General features: G+C 37.2%; 1 protein-coding gene and 2 non-coding genes across 8 annotated transcripts in view; all 3 read left to right on the top strand.

Annotated features, from left to right (window-relative positions):
* The window catches only part of CHD8 (chromodomain helicase DNA binding protein 8), a 60,800-nt gene that overhangs the window by 33,145 nt on the left and 1,033 nt on the right, over positions 1–26,622 (top strand). For 3 of the 6 annotated variants that reach the window (XM_003755809.4, XM_023499036.2, XM_023499038.2), the window contains 28 exons: positions 709–792; positions 3,989–4,126; positions 4,285–4,406; positions 4,544–4,787; positions 6,376–6,552; positions 6,800–6,943; positions 8,128–8,383; positions 9,054–9,264; positions 9,663–9,858; positions 10,351–10,518; positions 10,981–11,160; positions 11,909–12,019; positions 12,211–12,407; positions 12,699–12,898; positions 13,015–13,171; positions 13,279–13,368; positions 13,613–13,716; positions 15,276–15,405; positions 17,638–17,713; positions 18,108–18,162; positions 18,361–18,568; positions 18,864–19,072; positions 19,165–19,884; positions 20,241–20,392; positions 20,682–20,984; positions 21,688–21,801; positions 21,978–22,157; positions 22,374–22,490. In XM_003755809.4, coding sequence (XP_003755857.1) covers positions 709–792; positions 3,989–4,126; positions 4,285–4,406; positions 4,544–4,787; positions 6,376–6,552; positions 6,800–6,943; positions 8,128–8,383; positions 9,054–9,264; positions 9,663–9,858; positions 10,351–10,518; positions 10,981–11,160; positions 11,909–12,019; positions 12,211–12,407; positions 12,699–12,898; positions 13,015–13,171; positions 13,279–13,368; positions 13,613–13,716; positions 15,276–15,405; positions 17,638–17,713; positions 18,108–18,162; positions 18,361–18,568; positions 18,864–19,072; positions 19,165–19,884; positions 20,241–20,392; positions 20,682–20,984; positions 21,688–21,801; positions 21,978–22,157; positions 22,374–22,490 — 5,043 coding nt within the window. Of the gene's footprint in view, positions 1–708; positions 793–3,988; positions 4,127–4,284; positions 4,407–4,543; positions 4,788–6,375; positions 6,553–6,799; positions 6,944–8,127; positions 8,384–9,053; positions 9,265–9,662; positions 9,859–10,350; positions 10,519–10,980; positions 11,161–11,908; positions 12,020–12,210; positions 12,408–12,698; positions 12,899–13,014; positions 13,172–13,278; positions 13,369–13,612; positions 13,717–15,275; positions 15,406–17,637; positions 17,714–18,107; positions 18,163–18,360; positions 18,569–18,863; positions 19,073–19,164; positions 19,885–20,240; positions 20,393–20,681; positions 20,985–21,687; positions 21,802–21,977; positions 22,158–22,373; positions 22,491–24,809; positions 26,597–26,622 lie in introns of those variants that run through there. The other 3 variants (XM_031955004.1, XM_031955002.1, XM_031955003.1) reach the window with 3 other exon arrangements.
* On the top strand, positions 16,045–16,154 carry LOC111719740. Its single transcript, XR_002769741.1, has one exon. It is a non-coding gene; the product is annotated as a small nucleolar RNA U6-53/MBII-28 (small nucleolar RNA).
* LOC111719743 lies at positions 21,385–21,494 on the top strand. Its single transcript, XR_002769742.1, has one exon. It is a non-coding gene; the product is annotated as a small nucleolar RNA U6-53/MBII-28 (small nucleolar RNA).

Here is a 26,622-nt window from a genome sequence, read left to right as displayed (position 1 = left end):
ACTGTCTTAATAGAAGAATATTACTTACTAATATTCTTACTTACTAATAATTATCCAGTCTCACTGAAGCATCTTTTGACAAGACTGTCATTTTCTTCAGTGTTGATATCTAGCCCAATTAGTTAATCTTTTTAGTAAGTTTATGAGTTTCTTAAGTCATTTTCAACTCTTCAGTTTGTAGTTGTTCAAGTTGTTCCTCTGCCAAAGTAGGAAACTTTATGATCTTCTGATGGTAGCAATTAGTTAATTAAATAAAAAGAAAAATCTTTGAAGTTTAGAAGGAACGGGGGGAAGGGGGGGGGGTTATTAATCAGAAAAGGACTACAACTCCTAAGCAGTATAAGATGCATTTAATCATCCCAAAAAAGGCTGATTTTCTGACATCATTTAACAGATTTGTAGAAATGAACTGCCTTTTAACTCTTCATCTAAAGAGGTATAAGTGTGACCAAGGGCATTCTGATTTCTTCATAAATAAAGATGTTACTGACTCAATAAAGCTAGTTCTTGTATTCTGAGGTTGTTAATTGCAATATGTTTATACTAATTTTTATATGACTATTAAGTTTGCAAGGACTGAGTATAATTCATCCACAGAGCATAGTTACGTCGGCAGAACATTCCCAAACAACTAAATAGAAGACTAAATGAGTAAGTCTTAACTGGATGGTCTTATGGTCTTATTGTTTGTGCTCATGACCAAACCAGGATGAAGAACCCTTTAATCCAGACTATGTGGAAGTGGATAGAATATTGGATGAGTCTCACAGCATTGACAAAGACAATGGAGAGGTGAGTTGTAATGTGTAAACAGGTAAAAGAACATAATAGTGGGTTTCTTATTTATAGAATTGATAAATTCTTGTCTGTTTTTTATTTTTTTCCAGGTAAAAGTAAAAATTTATTAAGAATTAAAAAGTACTTCCATCATTTCCGTAGGCTGAATGGCTGAGATAAGCACTAACTAAAATTGGAGGGGGAAAATAGGCTAGGAGACTTGATTCCAAATATTTGGAAGTTTTTTTGAAGTTAGCACCTTGGAATTATATTTTGGATCCACTAAATTGAATAAGAAAACTTGGTTACCTTGAGAGGTTTTTTTTGTTTGTTTGTTTTTTTTTTTTTTTTTTTAACAAATTAGAAATCTCAGTAGTAGTTGGGTTTTTTTCCTTACTCCCTCAGTTATATAATAACTAGCACTTTACAGATATTAACTTATTTCATCCTCACAATAACCTCACAATAACAGTGAGGTAGGTACTATTAGTATCCCCATCTAAGTGGGGATCTAGACAACTTTGGTTGTTGTCTCAAAAATCTGACCTTTTCCATGCTTCTGAGTTTTGACTATTGTTTTAAATCAGAGCAGCCAACCGCAGAGCCTTTTTTTTTTTTTTTTTTTTTTTTTTTTTTTTTTTTTTTTTTTTGGCACTTGGAGATACAGAAGAATGGAGGATCAGAGCCTTTGTTAGCTTACAGCTAGCATTGCATTTGAGTTCAGCACAAATCGTTAATGTTTATTGTACCACTAGAGAACACTTCTTTTCCCTGATCTCTACTCCACCCCAATGTCTGTTCCTTCTGGTGTAATAATATCTGTAGTATAATACAGTGGTAATTGGGCATTGTAACTCTTTCCTCCCTCCTTTCCTGCCTTCCTTCTCTTTCTCCCTCTTTCCCTCTGTCCACATAAAGACATTCCCTTCCCTGTGGATACTCTGCCCAGAGGAATATGAATTTTGATTGCTGAAATCACAAGATACCTTGGAGTTTTGAGACTAGATTTCTTTTTTATGGACCATGCCTTAGATCCAAATCACTCTGTTATTGATTTGCCAGTAATGAGTCCCTGCTTAAGCCTCACTGGTCATTGGATTCTGATGGCTCAGTGTATAAATAGCTGTTGTTTCTTTGTCCTGAGAGGCTACCTCTCAGAATGATTTTATTTGCTTATTTTTTACTATGTAAAATAGGCCATTCTTTGCCTCATTTTTATCTAGCCTAAATCACTGAATTGGGTTTGCCTTAGACAAACTGAGACCTGGGAAAGACCTTAGCTTAAAAAGGCGAAGATCTTCCAGTGTATCTGGGATCATCTTCAGTCATCCTGATCTATTTCTGATCACCGGATCCAGTGGCTCTGAAGGAAAAAGTGAACTCTCTCTCATTTAAATTCAATTCACTTGCAAGATCTGACATCTTCCTGATGTCATGGTACTCTTCAAGAATGAAGAACAAGCAACAAGTGTTTGAGATCAAATTTGAACTCACATCTTCCTGAATCTGGATCCAACACTAACCATCTAGATGCCTGTTATATAGAACAGTCATTGGCACAGTGACTATTTGTTAGTTCTGAAAATTGAGCAACCAATGAGTACTTTCCTTCACATTTGGATACTTGGCCTTCCTCTTCAGAAGTCTTTATTTAAGTACTTGCTCTTTTTCATCAGCCCTTGAAGTGACTTCAGTTAGCATCTGTTTCATAGTTTATCTGCCTTTGACATAACAAATAGAAAAAAATTGTCATCTTGCCCAACTCTGAAAAGTTTACTAATCCCTACCATGCTTTGTTCAGACATTGGTTAAGTACAATCTTAAGCATAGGAACTTGAAGAACTGCTATAAGTTATGGCTAAAGCACTTCATCATTACATACCTCAATTTTTGCTTCTTTTAAAATTGTGGAAATCCTTGGATTGTAAAATGTAAAATGAAGTATATGACTTGGAAATCTCAACATATGGTCTTATATAGGGAAGAACATGAGATGCAGATTAGAACCTTATCTATGACTTGTAGTCTTCCTGAATTATCTGGGTTATTGAAAAGTTAACCTATTTGTCCAGGGTCACAAAGCCAGTAGCTGTTAGAATTGAACCCACATCTTCCTGGCTCTTAGACCAGCTGTCTAGCTACTATCCCATGCTTCCTTTTTATGAGACAAGATTAATAGAATAATATGATGATGATGATGATGTCCAATAAAAAGAATAAAACTATTATTTTGTTATAGTACCTCACATATAGTACCTCACACTTAATAAAGGTTTGTTAATTAATAATATCTTCTATGTGGCTTACTTCTGTTGGCCCATTTCTTTCTTATAATTGCCTGCCAGGTATTGAGGTGATTATCTTATGTCATCATGCTTCCATAATTCTATAAATTGGACCCCATTTTGCCACCTCTATATTCAGCTCCCCTCCTATTTAAACCAAAAGTTGAAACTCAATAATTTTAACAAGGTCTTACAAGTGCTTAGTCATTTTGGCTTTTATTTTAAATAGTAAGGCTTGGCATCTTGTGTTGTCATGATTCAAACTATTGTTTCCCTTCAGTCTTTTCCAAAAAAATATTTTTTAAGTATAGTGCTTTTAATTGGGACAGTAGTATTTCCTCTCTACCTTCACTCTTGTTACTTCTTTTCAATGATTTTCTCTCCTAATTTTTTCCTAGCTCCTTGTGGCACACAAGGAAACCTCTTCTTCACCAGCCTTCTGACTATTCTTGAGGTAGCATCTGGACTACTGATAGCCCCAGGGGTTGAGGCTTATTGAAAGTGAGCCCTGCTATGCTGCTTACAGGTTTAGCCTGTTCCAACTTCTAAAAATAGCCTGACTACAGCCCAAGCTTTATGCAGTAAGAAAGCAGTAGAACAAGGCACATGTTCATAGCAGCTATGGACTTTAAGAGTTTTCAGTAGAAAACTTGCTTACACTCCACTATTGATATGTTAATACTCAAATGTTCTGTAGAAATTTCATTTTTAGGACAGACTTTACTTTTAGTTACTTAGCTAAAGTGATAAGAGTTATTAATCTTGTTTCCAGGGTTTCACTAGGTTAAACCTAGAAAGATATTTATACTTTCTTTGTTGTTATATTGAGGTTTTGACAGTCTGTGGTATGGTTGAGGAGTAGGACTCCTGTAAGCGCCAGACAAGAACTAGGATTCCATTAAAATCTTGACTTATTCTTCTCTTAGCCCGTAATTTACTACCTGGTCAAATGGTGTTCTCTGCCTTATGAGGATAGTACTTGGGAACTGAAAGAAGATGTGGATGAGGGCAAAGTCCGGGAGTTTAAGCGGATTCAATCAAGGCATCCAGAGCTCAAAAGGGTGGTAAGTAGGTGCTGCCCCTAAAACAGTACACCTTTTAACAATACTTAATGTTAAATTGAATTCTCTTTGAACTACCATAACTACCATCTATCAGTCTCTAGACTTCCCAGTTTTGCTACTGTCTTCACCCTATTACTTATGCATTTCTCATTTCTTAGAATCGTCCTCAGGCAAGTGCCTGGAAGAAATTAGAATTATCACATGAATACAAAAACAGGAATCAGCTACGAGAATACCAACTAGAAGGTGTCAATTGGCTACTTTTTAATTGGTACAACAGGTAAAGCAATGGGCCCAAAAAGTTTGGGCTTAGTTTGGCCTTACTTTTCATTCTTCATCTCTTAAAGCTACCATTTCATGCTTCCATGTTAAAGGAAACACCTTTGACCTGCTTTTTCTTTTGTGATGGTTCTGCAGGCAGAACTGTATCCTGGCTGATGAAATGGGATTGGGCAAAACAATTCAGTCCATTGCCTTCCTACAAGAAGAATATAATGTAGGCATCCATGGCCCTTTCCTGGTCATTGCTCCACTCTCTACAATTACCAACTGGGAGAGAGAATTCAATACATGGACAGAGATGAACACTATTGTTTACCATGGCAGTCTGGCCAGCCGGCAAATGATCCAGCAATATGAGATGTACTGCAAAGATTCAAGGGTGAGCATTCTGTGTAGAGAAAGGCCTTTTCACATAACGAATGAATAAAACATTTGTTAAATACTTATGTTCCAGGCACTAGGGACACAAATATAAAGAATGAGATAGTACCTGTCCTTTGGGAGCTTACATTCTAAGAGAAAAAATGGATGGATATATTACTTTGGGAAGTTATAAGGATGGTAAGCGAAGTAATAGGGCAGTTGATTGTTGCCATATGCTTTCCAGGAATGGTTAGTGTTCATTGCATTCTTATTTCATCTGAGGAGAATACATAGCTGCTTGGCAAGTAAATGACTGGAGAAGTAAATCAAACTATCCCCGTTAGCTCATCCTGCCTTTTGGGATTTATGTTAGTGTTTCCATATTCTTTCAAGATATCTTCATAGACGTTTTTATCTGGGCTATATATAAAGGCATCTGTCTAGTGGCATATTGAATATCCAAAAAGTTGAACATAAACAATCCAAAATACAGTTGAAAATTAAGAAATAAATAAAAAAAAATTGACAGCTAAGATCAAAATCAGTGTATTAAATTAACTCCTGATATTAAAAGTCCCTTAGACCCTTGCATAATGTTAAGGTTATCAAGGTGAGGGTATTTTTCCCAGAACAACCTTAGTATACCTGTCAAAGCCAGGCTTAGAGCTCAGACCTCTCTTGATTCACTCCCTTTTAGTGCCATCTTTCAGAATGGTACAATGAGAAGTATCTCAAATGATGATGATCCCCCATTTTCCTTCACTAAAGTTCTACTCCAGTGATTTATGGTGTGAAAAATGACTGGGTTTTTTAAATGTATGCTTGCGGACTATAAACTATGACAAGTCCTACTAAACTGGAAATGTTTCTTGTCTGGCTCAGGGATATGTAGTCTGTGTATAGGTATATATTTACATACATATACATATATATATATAATATACATATACATATATACATATACATATCTATTATCCACAGAGCAGCTTAACTCAGTGCAGAGCTCATCATTAGACTGAGCACACAATGAAGAATTTTTTGTCCATAGCACTTCTTGGAAGACAGCTAAGGGGTAGCAATTTGTGTCCCAGAAGGGAATACCCATATCAGTGAAGTTATGGGCCCTTAAAGTAGTCTCTGAAGACAGACTTTTGAAAGTGTTTTCCTCACGAAATTAATATTTAAACAATTTTGAGGTCTAAGGTGATAAAGGTTGTCTTTATTTCATTCTACCTTATATATTTTTGTTTATTCCCCATAATGTGTATTTCTGTGTGTGTGCATGTCATAAACCCAGATTGAATTATAAGATCTTTGAAAACAGAGTCTTTATCATGTCATCTTTATACCTTTAGCAGTCTTTGATTCATCCAGCAAAATTCCTTGAACATAATATATGATTGATAAAAGTTTGTTTACTGACTATATGCAGTAAATCAATCAGCACTATATGATTATTTGGTATTATTTATTGGAAAGAAAGTGATTTAAATTATTTTGTTAGTAAATATGTAGAGTGAGAAGATAGTTCAGGAAGTTCAGAATAACCTCTTTTTTTTTAGAACGCTTCAAATAATTTCTAACTTTTGTTCTTATATGCTCAGGGACGACTTATCCCTGGGGCATACAAGTTTGATGCCTTGATCACCACTTTTGAGATGATCTTGTCAGACTGTCCTGAGCTCCGGGAGATTGAATGGCGTTGTGTCATTATTGATGAGGCTCATCGACTCAAGAATCGGAATTGCAAGCTGCTTGATAGTCTCAAGCACATGGACCTGGTGAGTTTACTATGTTTATTTGTGGGAAAGAGTAGTCATCCGTATGATAATAAACTTCTGTACCCTGCTAAAGATATTAATGAAAGAACAAACCAAAGTAAGGTTTTCATGTTGGATATCAGTGCAAACCTGCTTATTTTATGGCCAATTAAGATGAGATTCCCAGAGAGACTAAATGACAGTTTATTAATAAAAGCTAAAATGTTTTTATAATGTTTGGTTTCTGATTTCTTTTCTTCATTTTCAGGAGCACAAGGTGTTGCTCACAGGAACACCCTTGCAAAACACTGTTGAAGAACTGTTTAGCTTATTACACTTCTTAGAACCTTCACAGTTTCCTTCAGAATCAGAGTTTCTTAAGGACTTTGGTGATCTCAAGACAGAAGAGCAGGTAAAAAGTCTGTTTTGTGATTTTTGATATTTATTATATCATGAACCCTTTGACAGTCTAGTGAAATCTATGTATACCTTCTCAGAATATTTGAATACACAAAATAAACTGCACAAGATTTATAAAGAAAATCAGTTATTTTTTTTAATTAATTTTTTTAAAAAAGCTGAAAATCAATTATTAGAAGTATAGTTATCAAAATATTTTTTATTTTTTTATTATAGCTTTTTATTTACAAGTTATATACAAGTATAAATTAAATACAATATTAGTATATGTGTCCAAACAGTTATTTTGCTGTACAAAAAGAATTGGACTTTGAAATAGTATACAATCAGCCTGTAAAGGAAATCAAAAATGTAGGCGGACAAAAATAGAGGGATTGGGAATTCTACGTAGTGGTTCATAGTCATCTCCCACAGTTTTTTCGCTAGATATAGCTGGTTCAATTCATTACTGCTCTATTGGAGCTGATTTGGTTTATCTCATTGTTGAAGATGGCCACATCCATCAGAATTGATCGTCTTATAGTATTGTTGAAGTATATAATGCTCTCCTGGTCTTGCTTATTTCACTCAGCATTAGTTCATGCAAGTCTCTCCAGGCCTTTCTGAAATCATCCTGCTGGTCATTTCTTACAGAACAATAATATTCCATAATATTCATATACCATATTTTATTCAGCCATTGTCCAATTGATGGGCACACCCACTCAGTTTCCAGTTTCTGGCCACTACAAAGAGGGCTGCCACAAACATTCTTGCACATACAGGTCTCTTTCCCTTCTTTAAAATCTCTTAGGGATATAAGCCCAATAGTAACACTGCTGGATCAAAGGGTATGCACAGTTTGATAACTTTTTGAGCATAGTTCCAAATCGCTCTCCAGAATGGCTGGATGTATTCACAATTCCACCAACAATGTATCAGTGTCCCTGTTTTCCCACATCCCCTCCAACATTGCGCATTATTCAAAATATTTAAAAAAAAAAAAAAAAAAAGTTCCTAGCACAAACAATATATGACAATTAAAAATCTATTGTTGTCCCTCTTCTGTCCTATGATCTTCTAACCCAACCAATATGATGTCTATGATCTTTAACTTTCACTTTCTGAGATACTTTGCCTACTTTCACTTCTCCATTCTTGCACAGTGTGATATATTTTTTCTTTTCTTGGATTCAGGTCCAGAAGCTACAGGCCATTCTGAAGCCAATGATGTTAAGAAGGCTCAAAGAAGATGTGGAAAAAAACCTAGCTCCCAAACAGGAGACAATAATTGAAGTGGAGTTAACCAACATCCAAAAAAAGTATTATCGTGCTATCTTGGAAAAAAATTTTTCCTTCCTTTCCAAAGGAGCAGGTCATACAAATATGCCCAACCTACTTAATACGATGATGGAGCTACGTAAATGCTGTAATCATCCATATCTTATCAATGGTAAATACTATGCTGGTTCTTAATATATACTAGATCTCCAAATTGTGTGAATTGCCTTCAGAGAAACAGGAAATAATTTCTGCCAGGGCACAGAAAATCTTTTTTTCCCAGGCAAATGTGTATGCATTCTCTCTCGCTCTGTGTGTGTCGGTCTCTGTGTCTCTCTTTTCATGTGTTATTTGCACAGTTTTCCCTATATTGGAGTCTTTCTGTTCTCCCAGATATGGTTATCTTAATGAGAATTCTACTAAATCTTATCAACCTTGTGTGCACTATTCCTTAATGTTCTTTTAAATGAGGGTTTTTTTTTAAACTTGGGTGCCATGAAATTGCTTTGAAAAATGTATAAATATGTTTCAGTATAATTGGTTTTCTTTGGAATCCTATGTGTTATGTTTATGTTATATTTTAGAAGGAATCCATTGGTTTCACCACATTGCCAAAGTGGTATGTGACACAAAAATAGTTTAAAATCTCTGCTTTAATTTCCTGTTGTGACTATACAATTAAAGTTTATAAATTAGAGTTATTTTCGTTGGTCTTTGAACTATTTTGTCTTAGAAGTGTTGACTGTAAATTAAGCTTCCTTTTTCACCCTGTTGGCTTCTTGTCTTGACAAAATGTTACATGTTTTGTCAGATCTCAGCATCAAGGTTTACTCTCTTAACAGGCGCAGAGGAAAAAATCCTAACAGAATTTCGGGAGGCCTGCCATATCATCCCCCATGACTTCCATCTTCAGGCCATGGTCCGCTCAGCTGGTAAGCTGGTTCTCATTGACAAGCTGCTTCCAAAACTCAAGGCTGGTGGCCATAAAGTGCTGATCTTCTCTCAGATGGTTCGCTGCCTGGATATTCTGGAGGATTACTTAATCCAGAGAAGGTGAGAGATTATATTAGTCAACAACTCTTGGAATTAGATTTATAAGATTACTGGTTTGGTGTTAGAAATATATTTACTTGGCGCAGCTAGGTGGCACAGTGAATAGAGCACCAGCCCTGAAGTTAGGAGGACCCACGTTCAAATTTGGCCTCAGACACTTAACACTTTCTAGCTGTGTGACACTGAGCAAGTCACTAAACCCCAATTGCCTCAGGGGGGAAAAAAAAAAGAACAAATATATTTACTTTCTCTAATTCCAAAGGAGTTTTTTTAACCTTTAACTTCTTGCTGTCATTAGTGCCACACCACCGGGAGGTGAGAAGTAGTGATCTTGGATTAAAGAGCATTATCTATATTTATTTTTCCCTATTTTAATCTTTTCCTTCTAATTTACTTAGGTACTTATATGAGCGTATTGATGGACGTGTGCGAGGTAACCTTCGGCAGGCTGCTATCGACCGCTTTAGTAAACCTGATTCTGATCGATTTGTCTTCTTACTCTGTACCCGGGCTGGTGGCCTTGGTATCAATCTTACAGCGGCAGACACTTGCATCATCTTTGATTCAGACTGGAACCCACAGAATGATTTACAGGTAATGAGAGTATTGGTCACTTATCACAACTCTAGCTATTGGAATAAAATCGTATAACTAGCTAGGGATCTCTTATAGGAAGGATAGGATACACTTTAAGATACTTGGTGAAGCCCAAACGACAGGATAAATATCTTCTTAGAAATTGATGGGTGGTGTTAATGGCGAAACTTTTGCCTTTTCTCAGATGTTCTAAATGGCTAAAGACTAGTTCATCTTTTGGATATAGTCCTTCTTTAATGAAGCAGCAACATATTGTAGACACAGTAATGACATTGGAATTTGGAAAATTTGGGTTCATCTCCTACCTTGGTCATTTACTACCTATGTGTCTTTGGAGCAAGTATCTTACCCTATTTAAAACACAGTTTCCCCTCTGCAAAATGGAAATATTTGTATTACCTACCTTACAGAACTGCAAATTTGCACATTTTAATGCTCTTTATAAATGCAGTTATTACTAATGTCTTTTCCTTCCCATCTCTCAACTAGGCCCAAGCACGTTGTCATCGAATAGGGCAAAGCAAAGCTGTGAAAGTTTACCGCCTCATCACTCGAAATTCTTATGAGAGGGAGATGTTTGATAAGGCCAGCCTCAAGTTGGGACTGGATAAAGCAGTACTTCAGTCCATGAGTGGTCGGGATGGCAACATCACTGGGGTGAGACCTTTTACCCTACAGATTTCCTGCTCACTAGGATGAGAGGGGTATAGAGAAAAGTAATGTTCATTGTACATAGGAATTTCAAATTCTCAATTTTTAATTCTAGAGAACTATAATGAGTAAAGAAATTATGGAGTGTCTGTATAGTAGCGTGGCCGGGTGGACAGAGAGTTGGCATAGAAGCCTGGAAGACATGGTTCAAATCCCACCTCTTGTTTCATATTTGCTCTGTGACCCTGAACAAGTCATTTAACTTCAGTGCTGTAGAATATATATACTCTTAAGACTGAGCTATAGAGAAAGTATTAATATGATGTATATTGGGAGAAGAAGTTTCTTTACCTCAAAGTTCAAATGCTGGTGAAATCACAGATCCAGCCCCTATATATCTATTTTCCTATGTGTGTTTTAGCATGATAATTTGGGGTATGTGTATCATCTTTTACTTAATTTTTGCAGATTCAGCAGTTCTCCAAGAAGGAGATTGAGGATCTCTTAAGAAAAGGTGCTTATGCTGCCATTATGGAAGAAGATGATGAAGGTTCCAAATTTTGTGAGGAAGATATTGACCAAATTTTACTAAGACGTACCACTACCATCACCATTGAATCTGAGGGGAAAGGGTCCACCTTTGCTAAGGTGCGTTCTGCCTATGTTAAAAACTGAAAGTACAGAAACATGGAGAAAGTAATCCCTAGAATTTAAATTTTTTCAGTAATTCTGAGATCTTCGACATGAAGCATAAAGGGTAAATCCCCCACCTCCCCAAATCTAAGCAGAGAGGCCACATAAGCTGCTATGGTAACAAAATTTCAGTGATGAACCTCTCTTACCTTAGCATCCAAGATGATCCTCATATGAATTTATCCCTAAATTCATTTTAAAAAATTTTCCAATTAATAAGCATTCTCTCTTTGTCTTTCTTCCCCCCTACTTCTTTTCCTCCTCTTCCTTCTTTCTCCCCTTCTCTCTCTCCCACCCTCTTCCTTCTTTATTCTTTCATTGCTACCCCCAAATATGCAATAGATCAACAAGCCAAATTCCCAGTTGGCCATGTCCACAAGTGTATGTCGAATCTGTTACCTCTATAAAGAGGTGGGTAGCTTGTATCAGCATCATTAGTCCTTTGGAATCATGGTTGATCATTACATTGATCAGTCCTGAAGTCTTCTAGCCTCATTTTTTAAGTCTTTCTACCTTGGTAGAACTTAGCAAAGCTTGTGCTTTGCTGACCATTATTTGGAAAAACTGAAGTTCACCTTCATATCACAGTAAGATATTTAGATTGTCTTTTTTTTCCTTTTTGGGTAGGACAAGGTACACTTCTAAATAAAATGGCATACACTCCTGCCTTATTTCTTCTCTTCTTTGTCTCCTTGTTCAACAGGCTAGCTTTGTTGCTTCAGAAAATAGAACAGATATTTCTCTGGATGATCCTAACTTCTGGCAAAAGTGGGCTAAAAAAGCTGACCTAGACATGGATTTACTCAACAGCAAGGTGAGTTCTTTATTCCTTTGGATGGCAGCAGATGGACCTCTGCATTTCAGGATGCTTTCTCAGTACTATTTCTTGTTCCACTGAGTCTAGAGAACAATATAAGAATATGTCGTTATCACCATATGTTGTTTCCCCTTGTTAGAAGGGACAGGGCATGATGAAAGTTTGGCTCCCTTTTTTCCTTCATGCAGAATAACTTGGTGATTGATACACCAAGAGTGCGTAAGCAGACACGGCACTTTAGCACTCTGAAAGATGATGACCTGGTGGAATTCTCAGATTTGGAAAGTGAGGATGATGAGCGGCCTCGCTCCCGCCGACATGACAGGCATCATGCCTATGGACGCACTGACTGCTTCCGAGTGGAAAAGCACCTCTTGGTGTATGGGTAAGTGCATAATCCCCACTTTGCAGCTAAAGATGGGATGGTACATCTTCACCTTACTAGACTTACTCTATGTGTATTTCCTCTTCCTGGGTAGAGAAAAACTTTATTCCTCTAAGAGTGGAACAGCTGAGAAATACTCTTGGAGTCTCAGAGACTGTAGCCAATCACAGTAACAATGTATTCTTTAAAACCTTTGTTTCTCATTTGAGGAAATGTATCTGCTTCAAGCATAACACATCATTGAAAAGAGGCTCCATAAAGATGGTTGTGGTTTTTTTCCTGTCTTTGAAGGTGGGGTCGCTGGCGAGATATTCTGTCCCATGGGCGGTTCAAACGAAGAATGACTGAACGGGATGTGGAGACAATCTGCCGTGCCATTCTTGTGTACTGTCTTTTGCACTACCGTGGGGATGAAAACATCAAAGGCTTCATTTGGGACCTGATCAGCCCTGCAGAAAATGGCAAAACAAAAGAACTTCAGAATCATTCAGGTAATCATCAACTTTCTTTTTCTCTCCCTTTTACCTCTCTCATGAGTACATTATTTATTCCACATCTAGGGGGTTTTCTTGGTCCAGGCCTTCCACTGTCTGCCTATTCCTATCAGGTTTATCTATCCCAGTGCCCCGGGGACGCAAAGGGAAGAAAGTGAAGTCCCAGAGTACCTTTGATATCCACAAAGCTGACTGGATCCGGAAATATAATCCCGATACCCTCTTCCAGGATGAAAGTTATAAGAAACACCTGAAACATCAGTGTAACAAGTAAGCACGGGGCTTATCAAAACTTCTTTGTTCTGTAATCATAGAGTGGGGAAAATTGCTTTCTGTTTTACAACAGTGTTACTAAAGTTAGTATTTTTCTTCTCTAGGGTGTTATTGCGAGTACGCATGTTGTATTATCTGCGGCAAGAGGTTATCGGTGATCAGGCTGAAAAGGTGTTGGGAGGTGCCATTGCTAGGTACAATTTATTCTGTTTTCTGACTCTGAGCATTAAAAGAATGTGTTCTTCAGTTTGTCACTAGAATTTGAGAATTAGAGGGTTTGGTTGGTGAAAGGGGAAATGTAGCCCTCCAGTATAGAGGCACCCCAATCTAAGAATTTTTAAAATATCTATAATAATTTCTCCTAGGACACCATTTTTGTTAACTGTTATGTGACATGGAGCACTGTTGTTTTTTCTCTGTTCCCTCATGCCTTTCTAGTGAGATTGATATATGGTTCCCAGTGGTGGATCAATTGGAGGTTCCAACAAACTGGTGGGATAGTGAAGCTGACAAGTCCTTGCTCATAGGAGTTTTTAAACATGGTATGTGCCTCTTCTAAAAAATAGGTCCCCTCACCTTTACCATTTCCCTAAGCTCCCTGCTCAGATCTCTTTTGATGAAGACTTCTGTCCAATAAGAGCATGAGAGATTGATCAAGATTCTGATTCATGGGGTTCTATAATCAATCACTAATAAGGGAGGTGGAAAAACAAGAATGCTTGAATGGGAAATTAATCTTAATAACTTTGAAAGTCATATTAACTGTTTAAGAAAACAATGCTTATTAGTGATATAATTTATGCATATTTAAGTATTGATTAAATGTTTTATAGATGAATCTTAACCTTTAAAGAAGGGCTACCAGTATCATTAGAATAACTGGAAATTATTTTTCATCCTGTCGCCACTAACTATGGTCAGCCTCAAAAGGTAGAATATTCACACTGTCCTCATCATCAGTATGTCAATCTGTGTGGCCACACAGGCTTTCTGGAAATTTCTGGTGTGTGGTGAACAATCACTTGTTCTAAATCTTAGAATCTGAGGGTGTATGGGGGGCGGAGGGGGGAAGGAAGGGAGGGGAGTGAAGCCTGAGGAATATACAGAGAAAACTGTGCTTCACCTTCACAAATTCCAGGTACTGAGAATTGAGAATTACCCTTCCAGTCTACTGAATGGAGTCAAGTGAGAATGAGGAGTACTAGAATCTGTTTTTAATTCTACCACTCCTCTGGCATGACTAGAGCAATAAGCCATTTAACCCCTCTGTGCAGCTGCATATGAGAGGCTGTTATACCACAGATAAATAATGAAACTTGCTGTTTAGAGGACCTGGATTCAGATCCATCTTTTGCTACTACTTGTGTAACCATTGGCATATTAAACATTAGACTATAGGAAATCCCCTAAGTTTATAAGTTATAGAGAGGTTGCATTCTTTCTTATTGGAGAAGGTGCCCACACCAGTGAAATTTAAGTCCTTGCTGTATTGGCATACATCTTAGTTTAAAGCTTTAAATTTAAAAAAAAAAAAAAAAAATGGAGTAAGGGAACTTGGTTTTTCTTCCTATTCTACAGGATATTGAGAAGTTGAATGAGATTTTGAGCATATGTAGATTGTATTTGTAAAGATTTAAACCATCTGGTCTGAAAACTTATTAATTCTCATTCCACAAAAATGTATTGAATGCCTACTATGTGCAAAGTATATACTAACTAGTTTCAGATGGTGAAGTTTGTAAATCCATAATTCCATGCCTTCTTTATGACTGAGAGCAAGTCACTCAATTGCTTTCAGTTCTTCACTTATAAAATAGGGATCCTATTAAAATAATTGTTTAAATCTATCACTTATTTCCATTTTATCTCTAGCTCTATTTCATGACCCATTGATTCTGAAACAAATATAAAATGCAATAGAAACATTTAATAGAACTAAAATGTTATCTGCCAATTCTAAGATATATCAACTATGACATCATCATTTTACACTGTTTTAGATTTTTAATCATAAACAACACAAATTTTACCAGTTAAAGAAACCTCATTTCAACAAAGTGAAGTCCATATTGTCTTTAATTTCTGGGCCTTTCTCATCTAGGCTATGAGAAATATAATACAATGAGAGCAGACCCAGCATTATGTTTTCTGGAAAAGGCTGGCCGGCCAGATGACAAGGCCATTGCAGCAGAGCATCGAGTATTGGACAATTTTTCTGATATCGTAGAAGGGTGAGTGACTAAGCATCAAGTTTAGGCTTTCTCTTAAATGATAATGTCCCTTTCCTTGAAGAATTTAATTATCAGGTCTAAGAAACAGCACAATTATATCTTCTTAGGTGAGCCAAGAGGAGATCATTATCTTTGTACTTTTCTGAGAGTAGTGCAGTCACATAAAGGGTACGGCTATCTTAATCTAAGTAGGCAGTATCAGATTATGGCATGAGTGAAAAGTTGTGATAATAAATTTCCCTTGCTTTTAAAAAATTTTTTATGTAGTCATAGTAATTGAGAGGATGTTATTCTGTTCAAAAGATGATAGTTTGTTACCCAACTTTGGGCCAAGCTATGTGGAATTGTCCAGGAGTGAAATGGACTGCCATGGGAAGTTGTGAGATCTTTTTTTTTTTTTTAATTAGCAGTTTTCAAGAGGAGGGAGGAATAGACCCCTTGGAAATGTTATAGCAGAGAAGCCTGTTGAGGTACAGCTTAGACTAAAATAACTGATTTTTTTCTAACTCTTGAGTTCTGATTTTAGATAGTTCATGTGTTATATAGTCTCAACCAAAGAATTTTCTGGTTTCTAGTCATATTCCTATTAATAGTGATACTCATCACATATAGACAGTCATTCATTCACTGGATCATGGGCCCCAATGATGAGTTGCCATGCTAATACCGAGTCACCAGGCAGGGCAGTATTGCTCTGGGCTGGGTGCCAGTGAGTGTAACAACACTTCTCACCTGGAGACCTGAGGGGTACATGAAATAATCTTCTTTAGATTTTAACTGTATGAGAGTATGACGGTATCATAAAATATATAATGGAAGTTTTAATTGAAATATAATAGTTCTACTCTTTTGGATGGTCAGCAATCCTATGTAATGTTCAAAATTCAAGTGATTTAACATAATTGCTTCTATGTTCCTCAAAAAAAATTGGGTCTTTTTTTTTGTTGGGTTTATCCATCCCTTTTCTTCCAAGTAGTTTGCTATGCTAAACATGAAGAATAATAAAGTCAAATAATAAAACTGAAATAGTTGGGGAAATTGGATAGGGTAGTCACTGAGGTAACTTTCGGCTCTAAATCTATGATACTTTGAAGTAGTAGGAGTTAAATATTTAAGAGAGTGATTAAAAAGAGAAAAGTAGATGATAATTAGTTATGACATTTAAATGCCATTCTATTTTGGGAGAATGGGAGGGGCTGTTCTGCACTAAATAAATTATAGACATGCTTAGTCTTACCTTCTAAGTAGTGGTATTGATTTTTCAGGAAGGGACAGGGCAGAAATGGCCAGTTGTCCAGAGTCTTCCTCTACTCTGGATTGATCTTGTATCCTTTAGGCTCAGGTTATGTTATTTTCCCTTCTACTACCTTGGTAAGTTAACAATAGTTGGCCTGTTTTCTTTATCAGCATCAAATTAAGACTGTGGTACCTTATTTTGTACCAAGTGTGTCTTGTTCACTACTCAATAAATTAATTAATCCCCTAGTTTTAGTTCTTTAGGATCTTTGTTCTTTCAGAAGTAGTGGAAACAAAATGCTATTAAATGTTGATGAGTCATTAGACCGTCTTTGTTCATCTCAAATAATCTTACGTGGATCAAACTGTTGTCTTGAACAAAGGCCTTGGTATCTGAGCTTACTCTGTATTCATGGAATTGTGGGAGTCTGAGGGTTAATTGTGGAAGTCTGAGGGTTAACACTTAAGAAAACCAGTGAAGAAAAGAAAAGTATAGAACAGAAGCAATTTTCTACAACTCATGAATCAAAGGAAAATAAGATCTTGTAGGCCTCTGAAGGTTCTCTAAAGTGATGCAGAACTAAGCTTTTATTTCTAAGTAGTGCTTTTTACTGCTCTCCTCCCCTCCCCCAAATGTAATCTAACATTATCCTCATTAGCTAAAAGAGTAGATGGAAGATTGAGGACAGGACTCAAAAATTAGTTGTTAGAGAACAGATAGAACTAACAGTCTTTATGAAACAAAATAGCTGATATTTCTTAGTTACAGACAGGGTTCCTTATTACTTTTCAACTCTGACTTAACTTATTTGCTGAAACAGTACTTCCTCTCCTTTTCTCTGGATATTTCAAGAACAGAGCCAGCATTCAAAAGTGAGACTTTGGAATGGAATTGGTTTACTCTTTGTTGCATTTGTGTTTTGCTAGGCTTTCATCCCAGCTTCTTGCCAACAAACTAGATAAATAATTCTTCTTGGTGTTCCTCTATGGTTTTAGGGTTGACTTTGATAAGGACTGTGAGGATCCTGAATACAAGCCACTTCAAGGCCCCCCAAAGGACCAAGAGGATGAGGTGAGAAAGAAATCTTTTCCCACACTTTAACTCCCGTGTTTCAGTCCGCTCCTCAGAATTTAAATTGAACCTCTGTGAACTGCATTCCATTCATTCTCTCCCCCTTTTTCAGCAGACAGACAGACAGATGCATGTGTGCCTGTGCTTGCACGTGCACACATGTATTCTTTATCACTGGTTTATGAAAAAAGTTCCATTTTCTTCTTCTTTTATGGACCAGTGGGATTTACAGTGTTGTATCTCTGTGGATAGTAATTTCATTGAGTAATGTCATTAATTTCATTCTTACTCCACTTGATGTCCAAGAGGAGCACAGGGAAAATATTTCAGCATTTCAACATCTTCCTTTTACCCCCTTCCCCATTCTCTTGGTGGGATGGGTCTTTTTCTCTAGGGTGACCCTTTGATGATGATGGATGAGGAGATTTCTGTGATTGACAGTGATGAAGGTAACCCGGGTTCTCAAAGTTCAGTTTTTCATGGGGGAAGCTGGGCTAAGGGAGGATAGATTCTAGGGAGTTCTTTTTTCTCTCCTAAGTTGGCTGGGATTGTCTTGGTGTTTGGACTTTTGGTGGGTTGAAACTCAAATCTGTCTCCTTCACCAGCTTTTTCTCCATTCCCTACTTACTCTGCTTTACTTCCCACAGTCCAGGTGACGCAGCAGCCAGGTCATCTTTTCTGGCCTCCAGGCTCAGCCCTGACAGCCAGACTGAGGCGTCTGGTTACTGCCTATCAACGTAGCTACAAGCGAGAACAGATGAAGATAGAGGCAGCAGAGCGTGGGGACCGTCGGCGACGACGTTGTGAAGCAGCCTTCAAACTGAAAGAAATTGCACGACGAGAGAAGCAGCAGCGGTAAATCAGGGGAATGAATAAATTGGGCTTATTTCTAATTATGCTATCTTTCTCCTGCTAGTCATCTCTTGAGTTTCTAAAGGGAAGAATTCTTAAGAAGCTTTTACAAAGAGAGTCTCTTATCTGTTAATAGTTTATAAAGCCCTTGGGATTAATAAACCCATTTTTGAGCATAGTATCAGTAATAAAGGAAACCATTGATATGTCAGATTCATTATCAATTAGTTCTTCTCTGTTTTTAGATTAGCAATAACTCGTTAATTGATCCTGTATTTTTTTTCCTTCCAATTTACAGATGGACAAGGCGTGAGGAATCAGATTTCTACCGAGTGGTATCAACCTTTGGAGTTGAGTTTGATCCTGACACTCTACACTTCCACTGGGGTCGATTCCGTACATTTGCTCGCCTGGACAAAAAAACTGATGAAAGCCTTACCAAGTACTTCCATGGTTTTGTGGCCATGTGCCGACAAGTGTGCCGTCTACCCCCTGCTGCTGGAGATGGTAAGTGACTCTAAGACAAAAATCCAGTATGACTGGGAAGGAATGATGAAAGAAGTAGCAATTAACTCTTCTTCCATTGTGTCTCCTTACAGAATCCCCAGACCCCACTCTATTCATTGAACCCATCACAGAGGAGAGGGCCTCACGCACTCTTTTCCGAATTGAGTTGCTTCGGCGATTACGGGAACAAGTACTATGCCATCCTTTATTAGAGGACCGGTTGGCTTTGTGCCAACCCCCAGGCCCTGAACTGCCCAAATGGTGGGAACCAGTTCGACATGATGGCGAACTTCTCCGAGGGGCAGCCCGCCATGGGGTGAGCCAAACAGACTGCAATATTATGCAGGACCCAGACTTCTCTTTCCTGGCTGCCCGTATGAATTACATGCAGAGCCAACAGGCAGGGGCACCAGCTCCATCCCTGTCACGCTGTTCTACCCCACTGCTGCACCAACAATACGCCTCGAGCACTGCCTCACCACTGCCCCTGCGTCCAGATGCTCCTACTGAAAAGCTACCAGAGGAGGCAGCCACCCGTCTCCCAAGCCTGGAGAGTCTGGCCTTAAAACTAGAGCATGAGGCAGTGGCCAAAAACAGGCCAACCTCACAAGACTATGAGCTACGGGTAACCCCCTCTGATCCTACCCCCATGGCTTCCCAAAGTGTTCTGCCAGTCAAGCTGGAGGATGAGGATGATTCGGATTCTGAACTGGACTTAAGCAAACTGTCACCATCTTCCTCCTCTTCTTCCTCCTCATCCAGCTCCAGCTCTAGCACTGAAGATAGTGAAGATGAAAAGGAAGAGAAGCTGAGTAAGTGCATGTTATAGGGGATGTTGGTCCTTTTCCTTTTTTTTTTTCTCTCATTCTTCCCTTTTTTAAAATCTTCATCTCTCTTGTGATTTTGTATCACCTTTATTTCTGAATATATCCCTTCTTCCTCCCCTACTAATCAAGCCATCATTTGTGACAATTTTTTAAAAAGGAAAACAGGGCATTTCAGCAAAATCAGCCAATACGCTTCACTCAAATATGTAATATTCTGAACCCATAGTTTCCCATCTCTACAAATAATTTTCCTTCATTTTCTAAATGTCTTATTGATCAAAATGAAATTTATCTTTTCAGTAATAATGTAATTTCTCTTCCTACATCTACTCATTTCCCAGGTGCTGATCAGTCCTGTTCCAAGCTCTATGATGAAGAGAGTCTCATGTCCCTCACTATGTCCCAGGATGGATTCCCTAATGAAGATGGAGAGCAAATGACTCCTGAACTGTTGCTGCTTCAGGAGAGGCAGAGAGCTTCTGAATGGCCCAAGGTAAAATCAATTTCTAAGCCTAAAGTGAAGAGGAAACTGAGGAAGAGGTGTAAACAGAAATTTTTGCTTGATTTTTGTTTTTCATTGTGGGAATCAGTCCTGCCATTTCTCTAGTGATAGTAGTATAATTTAACTGGGTTTAGGAGGTCTGGAATCTGGCACTAGCCTCTATGCCTAAAAGGCTTTGCTTCACAAAGTAAGTTCCTATAGAAGATTTGACAGCACTGTTTGGAATCACTAAATGTCACCTAGACTAAAACTAATAACAATTCTGTTTCTTCCTGAGCAGGATCGTGTCCTGATAAACCGCATTGACCTCGTCTGCCAGGCTGTCCTCTCAGGGAAATGGCCTTCCAACCGCCGGAACCAAGAAATGGTGACTGGAGGGTCACTGGGACAAGGCAACCATCTGCTGGATAGTCCTCTGCTGGCTCCAGGAGAATATGGTGATTCACCTGTGCCCACACCTCGAAGTAGTAGTGCAGCTTCAATGGCAGAAGAGGAGGTGACTGCTGTCAGTACTGCTGCAGCCCAGTTCACCAAACTTCGACGGGGCATGGATGAGAAGGAATTTACAGTCCAGATCAAAGATGTGAGCTGAGCACCTTTGGTAAAGGGGAGTAGGGGAATTGATTCTCTGCTTTAACTAATTTCAATAGCTCAGCCAAGATGTTGAGCTGATTTAACAGATTTTAGAATTGAAAAAACCAAAGAAATTGGAGGTCATTTGGGAAGGGCAATGGGAGAAAGAGTAGCTAAAAGTTAATTATCTTCTCTAAGAAATGGGTAGAAACAATATTATTTAAGAAAATTTTGATAAGAAAAAGATAGTTGTTAATGGCTCAAGCATTAAAACAATTATTAGAAAGCTGTAGTTAAAATAATTTAGCATTTCACATTTGCAGAAGTATATATTTCTTCTTTTAAGTTAAAAGAATCATTTTTGAATTAGGCTGGCTTTTTTATATAATACAAAGAGAAATTGATATGTGCCTCTATGATGAATTGCCATGCTAATACTGAAGCACTAGGTAGGGCAGTGATGCTCTGCACTGGGTGCTACTGAGTTAAACTTCACTTCTCTTGTAAACATCTGAGGGGCATGGGATCAAGAGAGATATTTCTGAGGAAAGAAAGGTGTGAAAGTTTTATGTTACATTCCTAATAGTCAATCAGGTGGCCTCCCTTAGTTATTGAGACGTAGGGTGATACAGAATTCAACGTTCATCAGGGCTTAGTGTTTAGTTTGAAGACATGTGCTATATTATGTCATGGGTGCCTAATGTGTCTCCTAGGAAGAAGGACTGAAGTTGACGTTCCAGAAGCACAAGTTGATGGCCAATGGAATGCTAGGAGATGGACATCCATTGTTCCATAAGAAGAAGGGGAGCCGAAAAAAGCTAGTGGAGGTGAGTGGACTTGGACTCTATTAGGATAATACAGTGAGGTCTCTTGGGTCTTTCTTCTAATGCATTAGATGGGGGATGGTTTAGTAACATATAAAATGAATTCTTCGTTTTATGGATACAACTGTCTTTCTTCCAAATAAGAAAATGTACTCATGAGTTGGATTCTGAATTTGCAGCTGGAGGTGGAGTGTATGGAAGAGCCTCATCACCTTGATGTAGACTTGGAAGCCCGAATTCCTGTCATCAATAAGGTCGATGGCACTTTGCTGGTGGGTGAAGATGCCCCTCGTCGGGCTGAACTGGAGATGTGGTTACAAGGTCATCCAGAATTTGCTGTTGATCCTCGATTTCTTGCTGTAAGTGATCATTTAAAATCATTACCTCTGCATGAGAAAGATAAGGCATGCCAGAAACAAATTTGTATTTTCCCTAATATAACCTCATCCCTTTTTTGAGGAACACACTTAGTGGCACTATTCTACTTATTCCTTTCTAGTTATGAGCCACCCTACCTAGTACTTTAGAGAAATCTTTCTTCCTTTAAGATAATTGGCTCTATGTTTCTGCTTCAGTATATGGAAGATCACCGAAAACAGAAATGGCTCAGATGTAAAAAACCCAATAAGACAGAGATGGGTTGTTTGGGAATAGAACAAGTGCAAACAGTCAATTCTCGGAATGGAAAGAAGGTGAGACCTATTTAGTAATAGCCTATTTTCCCACCAGACTCTTTTTAGGCCAAGTTTCCAAGTTTCTTTATTAACATAGTTCCTATTTTATTTAATAATCTGTTCCTCAACACAGATTTTCTGAGGATAAGTATCTCCCCTCTTCTTGTTCCTTTTTTGGTCCAGACCTGTGATTTCATTGTTCTAGGGATCCTAGTTAGGAAAAACTCAATACTAATGCAATTCTGCAACTATACATTCAAACAACATCTACTATGCCAAGCCCTGGGAATAAAGATAATAATGAAACAGTCTCAGCCTTCAAAGAACTTATAATGTATCAGAGAAAACATAATGGCCCATATAAGTATATACAAAGTAATTTGGGGGACAAGGAAAAACACTCGTAACTGAAGCATCAGAAAAGACCTCATGTAGTGATGTAGCACTTGAGCAGGACTTATTCAGAGAAGCCCATTGAGAAGAAAGTACATTCCCAGGCAAAGGAAACAGTCTATGCAAAAACATGGAGATGGTATGTGAAATTTTTCTATAAGAGAGACTATAAGATTATCAGTTTGACTGGACCAGAAGATAGTGTAATGTGTAAAATGAAGGAGACAGTTTGTGAAAGACTTCAGATGTTATTTAGAGGAGTTTTATTTCACTGTAGACATAAGATGGATCTTCTTGAACATTGTAATATGGTCAAAACTCTGTTTAAGCAGCATTATTTTTGCATTACTACAAGAATGAATTGAAGAGGGGAGAAACTTCACCAAGGAAACTAATTAGGAGGCTATAATAGTCTAGACAAAGTAATGAGGCCTTAACTTGAGTAGTGTCCATGTCAGTGGAGAAAAGGGGAAAAATTAGAATATTTAGAAGTAATATCAATAACACAACCAAATGGATACATATGGTGAGGGAAAGTGAAGAATCAAGATTGTGAATTTGAATGGCTAGAAGGAATGATAGCAGAAATAGGAAAGTTAGAAAAAGGGTTGAGCCATATATAAATATATAATGAATTCTGTTTTGGATATATGTTGACTTTGAAATACCTACAAAACATCTACTTCAGGATGTCCAGACATTTAATGGCATGGATGAGATTGGTGCTCAGAAGAGAAATCATAGCTGGATATGTAAATTTGGTGTTAGTCTGCATAGAAATGATCATTGAATCCATAGATAATGTATAAGGATACCAAAAGAAAGTAGAAAAAACAGTCCTAGATAGAGGCTTGGGATTCACCTATGATTAGGAGGTAAGATATGAGCAATAAATCAATAAAGGAAATTGAGGAGCAATCAGACTAGTAAGGGAAACAGAATAGAGCAATCAAGAAGACTCAGAAAGGACAGAGTCCGCAGTTAGTAAACACTTATTAAGCACATACTTTATTTCTGGAGAACAAATGCCGATAAGAGCTGGAGAAGTGAATATTGAGGAAAGACCACAATTAAGATGATGCTAACTTATGATAGAAGAGTTTCAGTTGAATAATCAGTCAGACTGAAATAACACATCTTACAAAATGAGGATTTAACCAGGGTAAACCAACCAGTGCAAGTCAGGTGGAACTTGCGCCTTTGTATCCACTTTTAACTTCCTATCTCCATTTTATATTTGAGTAAAACAACCCCCAAAAAAGTATAATAGTAGTTCCCAATTTTTAAAAATGGTATATAGTGTTCAGTCTTTGAACTAATCCCAGAAACCTCAAACCTCACTTTAATTCATTTTAACTAAGAAAATAAAAATACATTAGAAATTTTAGAAGGGTTTAAAGAAATGGTTAATTCTAAATATGTTGGAATTAACTAGCAATTCTTCAGATCTTGATTGGACCAGGGACCATGAATCATTGAGTTTCTTTGTTACCTTTCCGTGTAAAAGTGTTATTGTCATGGGGGTGTCGGGGGTAGGTGGAGGGAGGGGAAGACTGGCAGCTGTCCAAATTTCTGAAGTTTTTTCCTCCTTTTTGAAACTTTAAACTGGTGATAGCAACCCGGACTTTTTGCCAAATATATCTCCACTGTGTTATTTGTACAGGTTTACTTTAGTTTATGTAATGAATTTCTCTCTTAAATTTGTACGAATCATAGCCTTAATGACTTAATACCTTGATGCACTCTTTTTGTAAAGTTTATAATCATTTTTGTTTTACCAATCTGAATATACACATAAGGTGGGTTGAAGTTTCTTTTGGGGAGAGAATGGAGGGAGGTTAAGTTGTATACACCTATAAGGTTACCAATATCATAGAATCTAAAACGTAAGTTGTAAAAAATCTTAAGAGATTTCTTCATTTTAAAATTTTTGTCATTTTAAAGATGGAGAAACTTAAACCCAGAGATGAAAAAAGTGTATATTTCTCTTATAAAAGAGTCATATTTATTGATGAGAAGATATTCATAGAAGACGCTTAAGTATCTTTCAATATCTTTCAGCCTCCATAGTACTAAAGAAGTCTCACTCTGATGGTATCAACATGTTTCAAAGAAACAACGAGAAAATTTTTGTGTTTGTATGTGTGTAACATCTTTATACAGAGTGCCCAAGGTTAAGCTTTAATAGCTTAAAATTACACTAAGCCTTTTGATACACCTATATGTCAGTACATTTAGGATTGTGGTTTTGCTAATATTGGTCCTTCTTGTACCTAAACAGATCATAACTTCTGGAGTCTAGTAGATGATTTTTAAGCGTTGTGATAGATTAAAAAAAAAAAAAAATTAATCACCCTCTGGCCATCCTAGTTATTAATCTTTCCTAATTAAGAATTTACCTAGACCTCAGAAAAGAGTCAGCTAGCTTCTTAATTTCTACTGAAAGCTTTAGCAACTTGATAGAGACTTGGCCAGAATTTACATTTGCCCAGCATAGCCATCAAAGACTTTTGTGGGAAAAGACACACATGGTTAAATGTATTACTGTATAACTGGCAGAGTGCCAATTATAAGTATCACTCTTGTCATTTATCTTAAGGTATAGCTTCAGGCTTTTCAGCTTTAATTCAGGCATATTTTTTACTACTGCCATTAAAAAAGCAATACCCTTGAATGAATACTGTGAATTATAAGTGGTGAATAACAATCTGGCACAATTATCAAATATGAATAAGCAATTGGATTGTTATTCTAAAACTGCACTGTAACTGAATATTGCAGAATAGTCAGATCTCCATCCTATGAGTGATAGCATTAAGGTATTTGTTTTTCAAGACAAGGAAAAGTATGGATAGATTATAAATAGAATTCTAGAGCATATGAGTGAATTTAGAGAGCAGCTAATCCAATGCCCTCATTTTCAAGAGAAGAAAATAGAAGCCAACAGATGTCAAACAGTTAATCTGCCCACAGTTGTACAAAAAGTATCAGATTTGAAATTTGAACTCAAGATTCCATATCCAATGTTTCAGAAGTGGTTACCAGTAGTCTGAATTTACCCATCTCTGGTGCATCAATGGGCAATATGGTTAAATCTGAGTAATGTGTTCCTTCTTATGTGAAAATAACATTAAAACCTACCATTAAAACCTAGCATGTGCTTTTTGTCATATAAATTTACTTATATATTAAACCAGGCAAACTCTGGCTTTGGTCCCTCATGTTTTTAATCTTTATTGATATATTTTGGTTTTACTCAAATACATCTCTACTGTCAACTCTTTTGAGAGTCATCCCTTTTAGCAAAGAATAAAAAAGGGGGGAAAGTTGCTATTCAACAAAGCTAATCAATACATCAACCAATTCTGTACATATGTGTTTTCTACTTTCATCTTCCTCTACTTCTGCAATCAAGAGAGCAGGTGCATTTTTTTTCCCCCTTTTCTTTGGAGCTAAATTTGATCATTGTAATTACATAACCAAAATATATAGGTTTGTGATCTGGGTAGCTGTGTGAGATGGAAGTACCCTATGAATTTATGAAACAGCAAACCTTGGTGGTCTTCAAAGCTATCAAATTTTTGACCTTGGCCTAATAACTGTGCTAACTTACTTGGCATAATGTCCCTTTACACATACACATAGTTGGAATATACTAAAATATGACAGAACTAGTGAGGTTATGTTGTGAGGAAGCTTTTGAAAACTAAGAAATATGTTTTGACTTGTTTTTCTTCCTTGTCTTCTTCCCTTTTTC

This window comes from Sarcophilus harrisii, chromosome 2, assembly GCF_902635505.1.
Source record: "Sarcophilus harrisii chromosome 2, mSarHar1.11, whole genome shotgun sequence".
NCBI classification, from domain to species: Eukaryota; Metazoa; Chordata; class Mammalia; order Dasyuromorphia; family Dasyuridae; genus Sarcophilus; species Sarcophilus harrisii.
The sequence above is the reverse complement of the archived record's forward strand: the minus strand, read 5'-3'. Positions and strand labels throughout refer to the sequence as shown.